General features: G+C 40.7%; 1 protein-coding gene and 1 long non-coding RNA gene across 5 annotated transcripts in view; one reads left to right on the forward strand and one right to left on the reverse strand.

Moving 5' to 3' along the window:
• The window catches only part of LOC122228339, a 72,357-nt gene that overhangs the window by 23,400 nt on the left and 32,809 nt on the right, over positions 1-16,148 (forward strand). The gene's annotated exons all lie outside the window — the stretch shown is intronic.
• On the reverse strand, positions 1,709-14,710 carry LOC122228338 (putative coiled-coil domain-containing protein 195). The gene is made up of 4 exons (XM_042953336.1): positions 14,446-14,710; positions 7,874-8,104; positions 4,727-4,734; positions 1,709-1,864 (listed from the first exon to the last, which is right to left on the reverse strand). Exons 1-4 carry the CDS (start codon positions 14,708-14,710, stop codon positions 1,709-1,711), a joined length of 660 nt encoding a protein of 219 aa, XP_042809270.1.

The raw sequence follows: 16,148 nt of genomic DNA on the forward strand, positions 1-16,148 counted from the left end.
TAACATTTGATGGTGCTATGTTTTTTACTGGGCAGTGTTAGAGTCACGTAATTGTTAATTCAGTTCAGTTCACAGAACATGTATGAAATGCCAATCACATACTAGTCATTGAGCTTGACATTGGGGACAATTTGTTATAACATTGCCAGTTATGACATTTGTAATTTGGGCTGTTGTGATTTATTGCCTTTTTAAAATTTTTTGATTTTTAATTATTATTATTATTTTTTTACTGTTTGGGAAATGTCCCTTTTAACTGATGTTAACACAAAAGTCTTTATTTTGTACATAGGCAGAAACTATAACTGTGCGTAAACTTAAAGTGCCAGGAATCTCCTAGGTTACTGTCTTAATTATCTACTAGGTGTGTCTCTTATTCCCAGATGAGATGTGTTTTTACATCTTATTTGTATCTTTCCCCTCTGGTTGTAACTTTGCCCTATTGTATAATGTTGAGAATATTGTTGATCTTCAATTGTTAATCCTCAATGAATATCATAAGTATTTGTCGTAAATAAAAGAAGCATTTGATCTATTATGTGGCTTTTACCTTAGGGTATTCGTTGTCTTATTCATCTCCCTTCTAGGAGCCTGTCTGTGACCATTAAAATGGATTGGACTGTTCTTACCTTTTCCTTGCTTCTTTGCTTTCACTTCAACTTGGCACCAGATTTGGAAGCCCTGGGCTCTGCTTCTTAGTATTTACCATAGTAAATTGTAAGCATAGCGGCCTCGCCGAAATCAGCTGACACAGCTTGTTTAAAATGGGAATTTCTGGTTTTCTCCCTGTCTGTCCCCTTCCCTCTCCCACAAATTCAGTTGGTCGCAGGTGGGACCAAGGAATCTGCATTTTAACATTCTGCATATTTTAATACAAGATATTTCTTTAAAAAGAGTATTGGTACTGGGGTGGGACCAAGGCATCTGCATTTTAATGCTCTGAATATTTTAATATAAGATAGTAGCTTAAAAAGGGTATTGGTGTTAGAAGGTGACTGTTGTAAACTGGGAGGGGGAGATATTCCCCTGAAAAGAAGTTCAGGAATTGAGGGAGTTCTGGGATTTCCAGCCCCTAAGTCATGATCAGCTGAACCTTTTTTTCTCTCTTTCCAACCAGCTTTAGTGACTTTGTCATTAGCCAGCCTTGGACCCATGCTCCGAACCCACCAGGTATGCTATGAGAGTCTGCTGTGTTTGTGTTTTCATGCCTGTGACACAGGATATTTAAAGACCAAATGAGCTAGTATCACTAAAATATCAACACACAATTAACTGTGAGGATAATCACTATTGCTTCTATACTATTAATCAACAATAGAACCTTTTTTCCTGGATTTGTTATAGTTTCAGCTGGAAAGTGACACTTAACAATGTAAACAGCATTTTCTGATGGCATAAGGCAGATACTGAACACCCCATGCAATTTAATTTAATTTAATTACATTTAATTGCTCACATGCTGCATAGAAAGACTATAATAGTCACTGTACAGCCATCAACATTAGTATTCAACAACGACATCAGGTAATCGCTTCCATTTCTTGGCCAAGTCCACTGACAAGGCCATTGACCTGATGCCAAGCATTTTGTGTGTGTTACTGGGCATCTTTCCAGAGCTCTTTGTAGGGGAGAATACTGACCCAACGAGGCCTCAGTGTTCCCGTCTCTTGGGAAGCAGCTGTTTCTTAAATTTCACCACCTCACAATCCTATTCTGCAATGGTGCTTAGTTGGTTGGTGGTCTGGTTTTGTGAGCATTTCAAAGAACTTGAATTTTTGGAATATGAAGACACATCCACAGGTAACAGGAAACTGACTGTCTTCATCTTGTCCCTAAAGGAAGCAGAAGGAGAATATACATAACCCTTTTTACTGAGCCTTTGTATAAAACATTTACTATTTTTTTCCAAACCACCAAATACTGCCGGAAGCATTAAAATCTCATTTAAAACGTATAATAATACATTTTGCTTAGTTCCACAATAATGCAAAAAATCCATGAGTATTGGCCTTTTGATTAAGCCCAGTGAAAGGTGCTGATAAAACTAAGATTTAAAACTATCGAAGGGAGGTTTTTCCCTTGATCGTATTGTCTTAGGCGAAGGGTCTCTCACATTGAAGCTCTTCAGCTGAAATGAAGCAGAAATTTGAGGTGATTGTTTTATAATCCAGATAAACCTGAAGTCATTGACTGTGAATTAACGTTACATCCACCCCACCTGAACAGTAAAAGGGAGAGAGGAGGGATGATTTGTGTCATCTGAGGGATTAGTTTGTTCCGTTTTGCCCGCTGCGTTTCCCTCCAATAGTGTTATAGAGACTCTTGACGTAAACTAGGATATACTGCTCTCAGGAAAAAGTTGAAAGAATGGTGTTTAAAATGATTGCCTTTTCTCCAAGTTTGTCCTCTGTCGGTCTCCGTCTCTCTTTGTATTAGATAAGGCCATCATTTCACTGAGTGGCATTTAGTGACTTGCGTCCAGGGGAACACATCTGCACCCTCCCTTGGGAGAAAGGCCACTGGTTCCATACTTTGGGATCAATAAAATAATAACTGCTCTGCCATTTGTAAGCACTCACTTGACTGTTTCATTTATTCTTTACAAAACTACATGGTAACTGCCCTTACGATTCCTTTTTTAAGAAAAAAATAAACTATGGTACAAAACAGACTAATAACGCTTCCAAGGCCAATGATGGAGTTGAGATTTTAGCCATCGGATTCCAGAGGCTGACTTCTTAACCATTTTTGCTGTAAGAAGAGGAAAGGATCTAGCTGACACTCAAAACAAGGCAGGGGTGAGGCACGCAACACCGGGGCCGTGGGACATCTGCATATAACTTTGCCCAAAACTTAACTACTACTAGCCTCCTGTTGACCGGGAGCCTTACCAATAACAGAAATAGTCGCTTCGATTAACACATATTTTGTACGTTGTGTATACTGTACTGTTACAATAAAGTAAACTAGAGAAAAGAAAATGTTATTAAGAAAATCATAAGGAAGGGGCGCCGGGGTAGCTCCATTGGTTGGGTGACTGGCTCTTGATTTCAGCTCGGGTCATGATCTCAGGGTTTGTGGGTTCGAGCCCCGCGTCAGATTCCATGCGCTGATGGTGCAGAGCCTGCTTGAGATTCTCGATCTCTCCCTTCCTCTCTGCCCCTCCCCTGCTTGCTCTTTCTCCCTCTCAAAGTAAATAAAGAAATACTAAAAAGAAAAGAAAATCATAAGGAAGAGAAAGTAGATTCACGTACTGTACTGTACTTAAAAAAAATCCGCATGTAAGTAGACCAGCACGGTTTGAGGGTCGACTGTATATTTTGATTTTAATGTGTCTAGTTTCTCCTATCAATAAAATGAATAATACAGCATTTCTAATTAAATTGATAATCGATTCATTTTTATGAAAAGATTTTATTTTGAGTGTAGTGGACATACAGTGTTAGGTCAGCTTCAGGTGTACAACATAGTGATTTAGCATTTCTGTGTTTTATGCTATGCTCTATATGGACCCATTCCCCTAATCTTTTTATTTATTTTTTAATTTATTTTTAATGTTTTATTTATTTTTGAGAGAGAGAGAGAGAGAGAGAGAGAGACAGAGAGGGAGAGAGAGAGAGAATCCCAAGCAGGCTCTGTGCTGTGTGCAGAGCCCCACATGGGGCTTAATCCGACAGTGAGATCGTGACTTGAGCTGAAACCAGGAGTTGGAGGCTTAATCTACTGAGCCACCCAGCTGCCTGCCTGAGATTTTTTTCTTAAATGCAGGAGAAGATTAGGTTTCTAGGTTTCTAATTTCCATGAAAATTAAGGAAAAATTAACATTCTATCTCTGGTGTTTGGAGAGCATTAGTTGTTAGAAATATTGACATTGGCATTGTTCTGTAAAATGCTTCCTTGGTAGAATAATGAAAAAGCTCAGAAGCAAATTAGGTACGATGTCTGATTGCTTCAAAGGCTGGTTCAAACAAATTGGTTCCTGATAAATCTTTGTAAAATTCTTTGAGAGCTATTAGAAAGTAAATGAATTTACAAAAAAAAATTAGAGGGCTAATGTAATGACATGTTACTTTACTAATCACCGAAGAAGTTAAAGACAAAATAAAGAACTCTAACAAAAAAATAGCGTGCTTTGTTCTTCTCAACAGTTTTCCATATTGGCTGGATTTTATGCCAACCCAGCTGTTGATTTTAAGCCATTACTGACTTTCTTGTTTTAACACAAACTGGCGGTTGGCTCAGTCTTCCCCATTAAAGTAGATTCTAAATTACCAATGGATTGTATTCTAAATAGCCTGTTCCTCCGCAACTTGGAATTGGGAAAACATTTTGCTTCAGAGAAGTAATACGTTATAAACGTTGGCTACGCTCCTAAATGATCACAGAAATAATATGAGTTGAAACGAGAAAGTTAATAATACTGCATTTCTCAGCATTATAGGTCTATGAGAATGTAGTGGTTTAAGGACAAAAAAAAAAAAAAACATTGTGATATGTGCACGGCACAGTTTCAAAGTATGTAGACACAGCCTGGAAAGATAGATGTCCATCAAAATCTAAATGGTGGTTTTTTGGACAGTGAAGTTATAGAAGATTTTCCTTTTTATACTTTTTTACTTTGAATATTGCATTTATGTTTTATAATTTGCGATTTTCTTTTTATAATGAACATTTAGTGCCTTTATATAACTGTATATATATATTATATACAAACATAAATATGTACACACATATCTATGTATATATGTATATTGTACATAAATAAGTTTTTAAAACAAAGGACACGTTCATTTTTACAATGAACGTTTAGTGCTTTTATATAACTATCTACAACTATGTCACTTCTTTTTTTCCCCAAATGTTTATTTTTGAGAGAGAGAGAGAGAGAGAGAGAGAGAGAGAGAAAGAGACAGACAGAGCATGAGTGGGGTAGGGCAGAGACGGAGACACAGAATCCGAAGCAGGCTCCAGGCTTTGAGCTGTCAGCACAGAGCCCGATGTGGAGCTTGAACCCACGAACCGTGAGATCATGACCTGAGCCAAAGTCAGACACTTAACCGACTGAGGCATCCAGGCGCCCCAAACTATGTACACTTCTTGTTTCCATATCCCACATCTGCTCTGCCAATAAATCTTACAGGCTTCACCTTCAAAATATATCCAGAAACCATATGTGCTGTTACTACCCTTGGCCAAGAAATGATCACTTCTCGCCTAGATTATTTTTTTTTAGCTTAAACCTGGTCTTTTAATTTTCTGTACTGTTTTCCCACAGTCTTTTTAAAGCGGGACTCCCTACACAATCTTTTATTTTTATTTTTAATGAAAAGAGCGTGTTAGGTGCCCAGAATCATTGGAAGGGAGTGCAAGGCCACCCCTAGAGTTTTGCCTTCATCTTCCCCCACTTTCTCGCTCACTCTGTTCCAATCACAGCCTCCTTTCCCTTCGTCAAACACAGGTCAAACGCCTCCCAACATCCACTGTATTTGCTGTCTTCTGTTCTTAGAAAGTTTTTCCCACCCAGATATCGTCAGAACTCTTTCCCTTTTACTCAAATGGTAAGGCGTTCTCTGGCCATGATAAAAATTTCAACAATGCTTTGCTCTGTTAGCTGTTCTTTTCCCCTTTTAATTGGTTTCCTAGTCTCTCTCATACTTAATATGTAACATAAATTATACACTGTATGTATTTTCATGCTTATTGATTATCATGTTACAAAGGAAACTTCTCCCCTTGGACAGAGATTTCTGACAATTTTTTTTTTTTTTCTGTATCCTCATGGCCTAGAATCCTGCCCCACAGGTAGTACACCTCCAGGATTATTTGTTGAATGAACGAATGCATGAAAGAATGTAATGAACGTATGAAAAAAAAAATAGGCCAAAAGGATAGAAGTGAGACTCATGATAACACTTGCCCATTGGCAGGACCGGGGACCGGGGAAAAGAGATATAGGAACCTTGTCTTAAATTTTTTTTTTTTTTAATGTTTATTCATTTTTGGGAGAGACTGAGAGAGAGAGAGAGAGAGAGAGAGAGGGAGACACAGAATCTGAAGCAGGCTCCAAGCTCTGAGTTGCCAGCACAGAGCCCAACGCAGGGCCCAAACCCATGGACCATGAGATCATGACCTGAGCTGAAGTCGGACACTTAACTAACTGAGCCACCCGGACGCCCTTGGATTTTTGCTTTTATTAGTAATATTTTTTTTCCTTTTTTTTTTTGTTATATATAAAATATCTGTAGAAAGTATGACAGAATTCTTGCAGATGAAAACAGGGGTATTTGTAACACTCACTTCTGAATATTTTTGCATTTTACAACTTTTCAGAAGGACATTATCTTTACTAGCTTTCCCATAATTATAGGACAAACCACGGACTCACAAGCATTGCGTAGAAGTCTCCTTATGCTGGGTCTGGCTCCCTTCTTCACCCTCACTCACTTCACTACTTTTGTTTTCCTCACGGTCGTGCCTTCTTCTATCTTCTTGTCTTTTCTGCTCTACCTGGGGTGAGCTTTCCATTTTTCTTTGCCTGGCGCCCTGCAGCTGTCCTCCACGACTCAGGCTACGCTCACTGTTTCTATAATAGAACTTTCTATGAGTGACATACAATTTTCATCCTGTCTGGCAAAATTCAAATAAAACCGGCTCTGCTTCCGTGTCCCACATCCCGTGGGAGGTCCGGCGCTCTTTCCAATGTTCATGACCATCCCTGCTGGCCTGTCCCTGGTTGTCCCTCCCTTGGTTTTCCTGCCGCTGTTGAATTCCATGACTCCTTTATTCTCTCCACAACCACATTTGTTCCATTTTCTCTTCCCCATGATAAGTGAGAATTGGAAAGCAAGGGTGCGAGTGTGGGGAGGGGAGGTCATGCTCTAGCCTTGTAGAGGCGGAAGTTAGACTTGACAGACAATTTTGCTCTGAAAGGGCCCTTGGCTCCACCCGCTACTGGGGCCACTGTCTGACCTTCCTCTTAAAGACTCCCCACGTGTCTCTCAAATGTTTTCTCAAATCTCTCTTTTTCTCAGGCTGTGCCTAACTCTCAAAACACCAACTTATATATTTTGCAAAACAAGTTACTTTTCTCTTTGCCTCTTGGCCCTTTTGGGTTCTGCCATTTTTTTTAAATTTATTTTTTTTAATGTTTATTTATTTTTGAGACAGAGGGAGACAGAGCGTGAGTGGGGGAGGGGCAGAGAGAGACAGTGAGACACAGAATCTGAAACAGGCTCCAGGCTGTGGTCTGTCAGCCCAGAGCCCGACTCGGGGCTCGAACCCACGAACCGTGAGATCATGACCTGAGCCGAGGTCGGACACTTAACCGGCTGAGCCACCCACGCCCCCCGAGCACTGCCATTTTCATATGCCCTGCAATCCACTGAGTCACTTCCTCTCTAAGAACTGTTCTCTCTCAGAGAGGAGTTCTGTGTCCAGTTCCCAAAGTGAGTGTGTCTTTTCCTTGAGAGGCACTTTATCACAGTGATCAGTTTACTTGCGTGTCTTTGTCGCCGAATGAGAGTGTCGAACGTAACGTGTCACTTTTGCCCGTGAATCTCGTATCACCAGTGCCCAGCTCAGAGTACCGTCATTAATGCCCGATAAGTAAGTAAAGACTGGCTAAGTGTTCTGCTAACAGAGGTACCTATTATAGCGCCATTTGGGCTCAAAAATTTTTCTTTCTTTTGATTCCCTAAATGGACATGCATGCGATGGAAATTATTTTGACCGGAGAGCCTGTTTGGCTTTGTTTCCTCCACCAGATAAGACCTTGCTTATCCAGGAGAACATCTTGGTACCCATCGCAGCCTGTGCCTATAACCTAGCTCAAGGCAGACTGTACATTATTACCTGGTTACATTACCAAAACCACGCTCAGGAAAAGCTCTTCCGTTGGAACTACTGTTGGTCAAAGAATCAGCTGCCAACACCTCTTCTTCCTTGTCCTCCTTCTTTATTGAAGAACATGCCAGGGGCTTAACTCTTCCCCGAGCGTCTAGAATTCCACTCTTTGGGTGTCTTGCCCCAGCTTTCCAGAGGTCATGTGCAGCAAATGAATGAACTGGTGAAGAAATGGAATAGCGTCTCACAATCATGACGTTGCCTGTATGGGAGACCCAAAATTTTACCTTTGATGATGTCCACAAATGGCAAATTATATTAATCGTACTTCGTTAAAGCTAACTCAACAAAACTATTGCTTTTGATCACTTTTTTTCCTTCAGAGAAACGACATCTACTCACTGACTTATAAATAATTGAGTGCCAGTCACATGCCAGGAGATAGTGATGGGGATATGGCAGTGGCCAACACAAAATTCTTGCCTGCGTGGAGCTTACCTTCTTGTATGCAGACAGATGATGAACAAACCATAGATGATAAAATTCAGGTAGTGATCAATCCTGGGAAGTCAGGTTAGGCTGATAAAGGCAAGGGGAGAGAGACAGATGAGGGAGGAGGTCTGGAAGTTGTGTAAAGAGGGTGGTTGCAAAGGATGCAGTGTTAGAACAGAGATCTGGCCAAGTAGAAATAATAAATCAAGACTTTAAAATGGGAAGAACATGGATATTCTGGAGACGCCAACTCTGGACAGCTTCCTCTCTCCTTCCTCCTCTTTCTCTCTCCTAGATTGTAGAAGGACCTGTTCCTCATAGACTCTTATCCCCTGAATGGCCACACATAACTGAACTGGCTGTTGTTAACTGGCCCGTAATTATGTGTCTTGACTTTAGTTGGGGTAGTCACTATGAGGAAGCCTGCTGATTGAGAAATGGAAGGCCAGCAGGTATTGGAAAGAAGTAAAGATGCATTGCATGGGAAACTGGAGTTCTGAGAGAGGCAGAGAAATTTATGGCCTTAGTTTAGGAGGACTTTCAATTCCATTTCTTTTTTTTTTTTAATTTTTATTTATTTTTAAGAGAGAGTGTTAATGGGTGAGGGACAGAGAGAGAGGGGAACAGAGGATCCAAAGTGGGCTCTGTATTGACAGCAGAGAGCCTGATGTGGGGCTCAAACTCATGACCCATAAAATATTGACCTGAGCCAAAGTTGGATGCTTGGCTGACTTAGCCACCCAGGTGCCCCTCAGTTCCATTTCTGTCCGTGAGTGTCTTCCAATAAACTTTTCTCTTGATCTGAATTAAGTCTTCTCGCTTTCTTGTAACTCAGGCACTTTGATTAAAAGAGCTTTAAGGGAGGTTAATGTGTCTGAATTGCAGTTACTCTGTACTAATGTTGACCAGACCTCCAGTTATTACCTGGGGGCTAAGAACCGGGACCTCACGGGGTGGTGTTCATTTTCTGGAGCACTTAAGGAACGTCTGTCAAATCTTTATTCTTTCTTGCCACAGCTCTGGCATTAACTAGCATGGATGTTTAAGAAAGGCCCGCATTGGGGCTCCTGGGTGGTTCTGTTGGTTAAGTGTCTGACTCTTGATTTTGGCTCAGGTCATGATCTCAGGGTTCATGAGTTTGAGTGCCACGATGGTCACTGTGCTGACAGTCTGGAACCTGCTTGGGATTCTCCCTCTCTCTCTCTCTTTCTCTCTCTCTCTGCCTCTCCCTCCCTGTCTCAAAATAAATACATAAACTTTAAAAAAAGAAGAAAAGGAAGGCCTGTATCGTGTTTGGGTTTTAAGAGTGCTAGAAGCACAGTTATTTCTTACTTAAATTTACTGCCCACATATGCAGACTGCAGACAGCAAATTATTATGGTCATTGAACAAGTGGAGGCATCCCTGGCTTTTTATAGTTTGAAACTTTTAGGCAAGAGTTTGGGGTAAGGGGAGGTGGTTTAAGTTCAAATCTATCTGAAATGATTAACTGCATGCAAATACTATTTCTAAACTATCTCCAAACACTTCTTTGGCCGAGATCGATAACTTCTATAATTGTCTAAAAGTAAGTTTGTGACTATTAACAATCATAAAAGTTTCTGTTTGAAACAGTTACAAAGCAGTCTCCTTGTACTCAATGGTAGGAAGTCCCCACAGAGGAAATTACGCGGAGAAGGGCAAAGGGAAGTTTATTCTTATTTGAGACGTACTCTGTAGCTTGACCGATTAGCAAGTCGGTTCTTTGTTCATCTCTCTGGGTCACAAATAGTCTGTGTCCTTTGGTTTCTCATCAGTAAAAGGGAAAGGCCATTCAACACAGCATCATGGGGTCCTTAGCACAACTTCAGGGATCGCTGCCAAATGCAGGGTATTTGCCAGCAAAGGATAGGAACGCATTGCAGAAAGTCGGAGGTCCAGCAATGCTGGGGGATCTCTGTAAAGAGCTGTTCCCTTTATCTTCCTTGCAGCAAATTGCTTCTTCCCTGATAGTCCCAAGGTGCCATTGCACAGGGCAGGAGGGCCAGGGAAGGGCTGAAAAGTGCTGGTTGGATTTCGTATCCACTGAATGCTTATCCGCTAGTACAGATGCTTCCTTGAGAATTTATCCAACAAAGATTCATTCTAAGCAGGTGCTCTGCATTCTCATTATAGCATATAATTTTATATATATATATATACATATATATATATATAATTTTATATATGTAAATAAATATATACATATTGGATATATATAATTTTATATAATATATATATACTTTTATATATAAATATATGTGGATATATGTGTATGTTTATGTATAATATAAATATAAATGTGTATGGATATATGTATATGTATATATATTATGCAATATACAAATATAATATGTATATGTGTGTGCATATATATGTATATATATATATATATATATATATATATATATATATATATATTTATACACCCAAGCAGCTGTGTCCCTGGGCTGTAGTGTAGCTCTGTGTCCTGAAGGAAGCAGACTTCTCCACTCATAAAATCTCATTTTGTCTCACTATGCATTTCCCAGAACGAACAGAAGTTTTCGTTCCAAGTGATTCTCTTCCAAGTCCTTTTTAATCATTAGTTCCCTTTCTTTTAAAAAAAATTTTTTTTTTAACGTTTATTTATTTTTGAGACAGAGAGAGACAAAGCATGAACGGGGGAGGGTCAGAGAGAGAGGGAGACACAGAATCTGAAACAGGCTCCAGGCTCTGAGCTGTCAGCACAGAGCCCGACGCGGGGCTCGAACTCACGGACCGCGAGATCATGACCTGAGCCGAAGTCGGCCGCCCAACCGACTGAGCCACCCAGGCGCCCCTAGTTCCCTTTCTTAAAGTGAGACTCACATTTCTGATTTCATATTGTTCCTTCTCAAATAATAGTTATTTTTTTTTTTTAAGTTTCTTTATTTTGAGAGAGAGAGGGGTGGGAGGGGCAGAGAGAGAGAGAGAGGGAGAGAGAGAGAATCCCAAGCACCGACAGTGCAGAGCCTGACGTGGGGCTCAAACTCACAAACCATGAGATCATGACCTGAGCCAAAACCAAGAGTCGGATGCTTAACTGACTGAGCCGCCTAGGCGCTCCTCAAAGAATAGGTTCATATTATCCTGTTTTCTAAGGAGGATTGAGCAGGTTAACCTCTGGGTCTTATATTCTCACCTATAAAATAAGGGGATTATCTCGAAAGTTGCTCTCTAATAGCAAATGTCTATGATTCAGTTTCAAGTATGAATTTCAATGCATATTGGCAATGCCTTATTAAAACTGCTAATAAAAAACTTCTGTCGAAGTCAAATAATATTCTCCTGGCATATTCAATATTAAGAATATCATGGAATATTCTTAATACGCGTATTAAGAATATCATGTAATATTCTTATATTCAATAGTTACTATTGAATATACAGTATTCACTATTACCAAGTAGCTCATGATGAGTCTTACATGTGCTATTTCATTTCATGCTCTCAATAGCCATATGACATAGATTTTATCACTATTTCCATTTTACAGAGGAGGCAAGTGATCATAAAAGCATGTTACATTTATAGGATCACAAAATTTTATAGTTAGAATAGGCCTTGAAAGGCGTCGAGTTTAATCCATTCATTTTTACATGAGGATGCTAAGGCCAGGAATTTTATGTGTCCTACTCAGCGCTGATCAACCTTTACAAAACTGGGACTACAACTCGGTGTCCTCATGGTCAGGCCAATGTTCTTCCTACTTAATGTCACTTACTTCCGTAATAGTGCATTACATAGAAGACACAGATAAATGCATGTGAAGTCCTTCAACTGGGCTTCTAAGAACCAGTTGAAATCATATTTCTTTCTGTGTTTTATTGATGCAACTGACAAGAGTTCCCCAAGTTCCATCAACTGTTTTCACCAGTTCTTCTCAAACTTAATGCTAAAATTTTTTTAAAAAATTGTTAATGTTTATTTTTTGAGAGAGAGACAGAGTGTGAGCAGGGGAGGGGCAGAGAGAGAGGGAGACACAGAATCCAAAGCAGGCTCCAGGCTTCCAGCTGTCAGCACAGAGCCCGATGTGGGGCTTGAACCCACAAACTGCAAGATCATGACTTTAGCTGAAGTTGGACGCTTAACTGACTGAGCCACCCAGGCACCCCATAATGCTAACATTCTTGATGGGAGTTACCATCCATATACAGAAGAAGTATGCTATCAACTGTGTGTTTGGTTCTTTTGTTTGTTTTTTTTTTAATGTTTATTTATTTATTTTGAGGGAGAGAGAGAGAATGAGAGAGCTTAGTGAGGGAGGGGCAGATAGAGAGGGAGAGAGAGAGAGAGAGAGAGCGAGTCCTAAGCAGGCTCCTAAGCAGGCTCCACAGGACCCAACATGAGGCTCAAACTCCTGAACCTTGAGATCATGACCTGAGCCGAAATCAAGAGTTGGATGCTTAGTGACTGAGCCACCCAAGTGCCCCTGTGTGTTCAGCTCTTAATAACAATCTAGTCTCCCCTAAGCTTGATGTCATTCAGGCCCTGAGAGGTTATAGGGTAATGCTCTTTGTTCTTTGGTGTAAAACTTGCAGAATAGAGATACTAAGACTCAACTTACTTTTTCATTAGGATAAGCATCATAGAAAATAGATTTGAAGGAGTGTCGTCTACCTTTGGAATAAGGCAGTGGTTTTCAATCGGAGGAAATTTTGTCCTTCAAGTAACATTTGGAATGTCTGAAGACATTTTTGACAGTCATGATGAATGTGAGAGGCAGATACTAGTGACATCTAGTATTTAGAAGCCAGGAACGCTGCTAAACATCCTACAGTATCCAAGGAAGACCCTTACCAAGACAGAGACATTTAGTACAAAATGCTCAAGATTGCAGAGGTGGAGGAACTTGGGGGGGGTGGGTAAGGATGTATCGTTCTTTCTTTTTTTCTTTTTTTAGATGAGGCAGAAGTCTAACCTCCTTATCAGTTATTCTTTCAGCTCTGTTAAATAGGCAGCAGAAAGAACTACTCAGATCCAGACTTGCACTTGACAAAAAGGGTAAAAATCCTTATTGGAATCTGTTCCCAGCTTTGAAATGTAGGGCCCCGTGCGCGAGAGAGACCTCTCTAACAGAGAAAACCGGCTGGTGGAAACGACATATTTTCTTGCCAAGCTGCTCAGAACCTCAAATGGCATTGCCCGAAGCCTTTGCCAGACGATATTAAGAAATTTGAGTATTTAATCATGTACCTCAGTTTTATTTGAATATGTTGGATGGAGACAAACACTGACAATTTAAGTGTAGAACGGATTTTTCGCTCTGCTGATTTCTGACTTTGTGTGTAGTCTTTGCAGTCAAAATTCTTCCCCGTAAAACGTGAGAGGCTTGAGTATTAGAATATATTAGACACTGACCCTGAGTTTGAAGTCTTCAGCGTGTAGAGTGGGTTGAATTATGTGCAACGTACATTCCTACGGGCAGTAAAGTTCTTTGTAAAGCACGGATAAGAAGCAATATCTGCCATTTGTTGTGTATTTGCAGGTGCTATACTAAGCACTGGGTCTATTATTGCCGTGAGACAGGTGCTACAACCGCGTGAGGTGGGCGTCATCACACTCCCAAAGGTAGAAAACGGAGGTGAAAGATTTCTAGTAAGGGTCTCTGAGTCAAGTGGATAATGAATGAGAAACCATTGGCGGCCATATTTGTCTGACTGTAATATCCATACACTTAACTCCGGTGCAATGTCGTTAACTTAATACGTGAGCGTGCCATTTGGCATTCATCCATTCAGTGTTCTATCATGTGGCATTTAAATGCTTGAGGTCAAGAAGGAAAAAAGCACATTGTTTTTAAGGTGGTTGATTTTCACAAACCCGCCATTCTTTTCTTTCCAGGAATATCTGGAAACAGTTTTGAGGCTGCTAATATATGCTGCTTGACGATGCTAGCGATTTTCTTTTTTTCCCCTGGGGATTTAAAGCTAATCTACCAGGAGGAAAAGAATGGAACTCACCACGATAAATACCAATTTAGGCAGTTATAGAAAAGGCACAATAAACCTGATCTTTAGGAGACCTTTGCAAAGGTGGGCACAGCCCAGAAGAGGCATGGTCATTCGGTACCTTGATGTTCGCGCCCAGCTGGTGCCGCATCGGTGGAAACAGCACTGTAAAGGGTTGCTGGAGATTTTTCAGATGTTTTCCCGAGGTCGCCGGGGTCTGTGACTTCCTCTTCCCTTTGATCTCCCGATTCTCTGCATGGGCCGCCTGAGGTTCTCAGACTGCTTGAAGTCAACGTCATCCTGAGGAATTGATTCTCTTTCTTCAGCTTGCTGATCTCTGCCCGCATTTCCTGGATAATTCTTAGGAACTGGCTATTCGCGTCCATTCGCCTCTTCTCAGGTCGCTCTGAGCACCTCTGGGAAGACAGGTCACCTTTTGCTCGTGAACCAAACGCACAGTCTACTCAGTGGGATTGGCTGATCCCACCCATAAACCTTCCTGAACAATAGATGTCACTCTTCTCTATGCCACCTTTCAGCACCTGGGGAGCTAGACTGTCAGGGAGGTAAAGGGTTTCCATGACTTATTCATTCTGGGTTTTGTTTTTCAGAACAGAGCTTTTCTCTGTATCTTTCATTTCCTATCAATCCACAGTTCTGGAATATTGCTTTGTGTTGGAAGAGAAGAGAGCATTCGAAAAATTTCCGGGGAGGGATAGAGTTTTTTTGTTTCTGTCATGAACTCACCTTCCTGCTCAGTTTTCTCTGTTACTGCTTCTGAAATAGAATGTTTTATAGACTCAGTGTCACTAATACATTAAACCTGGCACATAAAAATGTCTTTTCTACAAAATATCTCGTGATTCTGTACTTTGGGGTAAGTTATTAATTTTGACAGCTGTTGGTTAAGAGTCACGGTGACCGTAGGGGACATGTTATTGCAGTGATATTATAATAAAAGATAATGACACTTAAATTCCTCAAGGACCATACAGTCACTTTTAGGTATGCATTTTTGCTCTTACTTGGTTGTAGAGTGTTTGCTTGGGCAAATGTTGCCCAGGGAAATTTTGGGAACGTAAGAAGGTATAGGCTGAACATTCATCTTGAATGAGAAGGACATGTGACAGTTAACAGCTTTCATTACCTATTTCCTGAAGACGTTTCTTTGTTGGGAGTGAAAAGTATGAATCTTAAATAGCACACATTCCAGATAGCATCTATTTGGAAATTCAATTGATGTTTAAACATATATGCACTTTTGCGATAGGACACAAATGACCGTTTATGTGGTTTTTCTCTTGCTAAGTCTTGAAAATCCAGGGTGCATTTTACACGTAACAGCCCATCGTAATTCAGACACTAAATTTTCATTGGAAATACCGACTGTGTTTTCAGATTTCCCAAAACTGACGTTTGCAAAAGTGGATTAGCCCGCTCCAGTGGTTCTGAACATACTTAAATACACATGGGTATCAAGTCAGTCCTCACGAGCCTCCCTCCAGCTCAGTGGGAGTAAAAGGCAAGTTCCCACAGTGGGCACCAAAGTATCACACTGTCTGGTCTCTGGCTCTGTCCTGATGTCATCTGCCACTCCTGCTGGCTCCAACACTCCACCCCGCCCTACTCACACTGGCCTCCTCAGTTCCGTAAACACTACAGACACATTCCTGCCTCAGGACCCTGGTTTCGGCTGTCCCCGTGGCTGAGAGTGTTTCCCTCTAAATAACCACGTAGCTAACTCTTGTCTTCTTCATCAGCTAATAAACCACTCTCCTCCAGCCCTCAGCATGAGTCTGCTAGGTGGGAATGCAGTAGACCTTT

This window comes from Panthera leo, chromosome C1 (assembly GCF_018350215.1).
Source record: "Panthera leo isolate Ple1 chromosome C1, P.leo_Ple1_pat1.1, whole genome shotgun sequence".
NCBI classification, from domain to species: Eukaryota; Metazoa; Chordata; class Mammalia; order Carnivora; family Felidae; genus Panthera; species Panthera leo.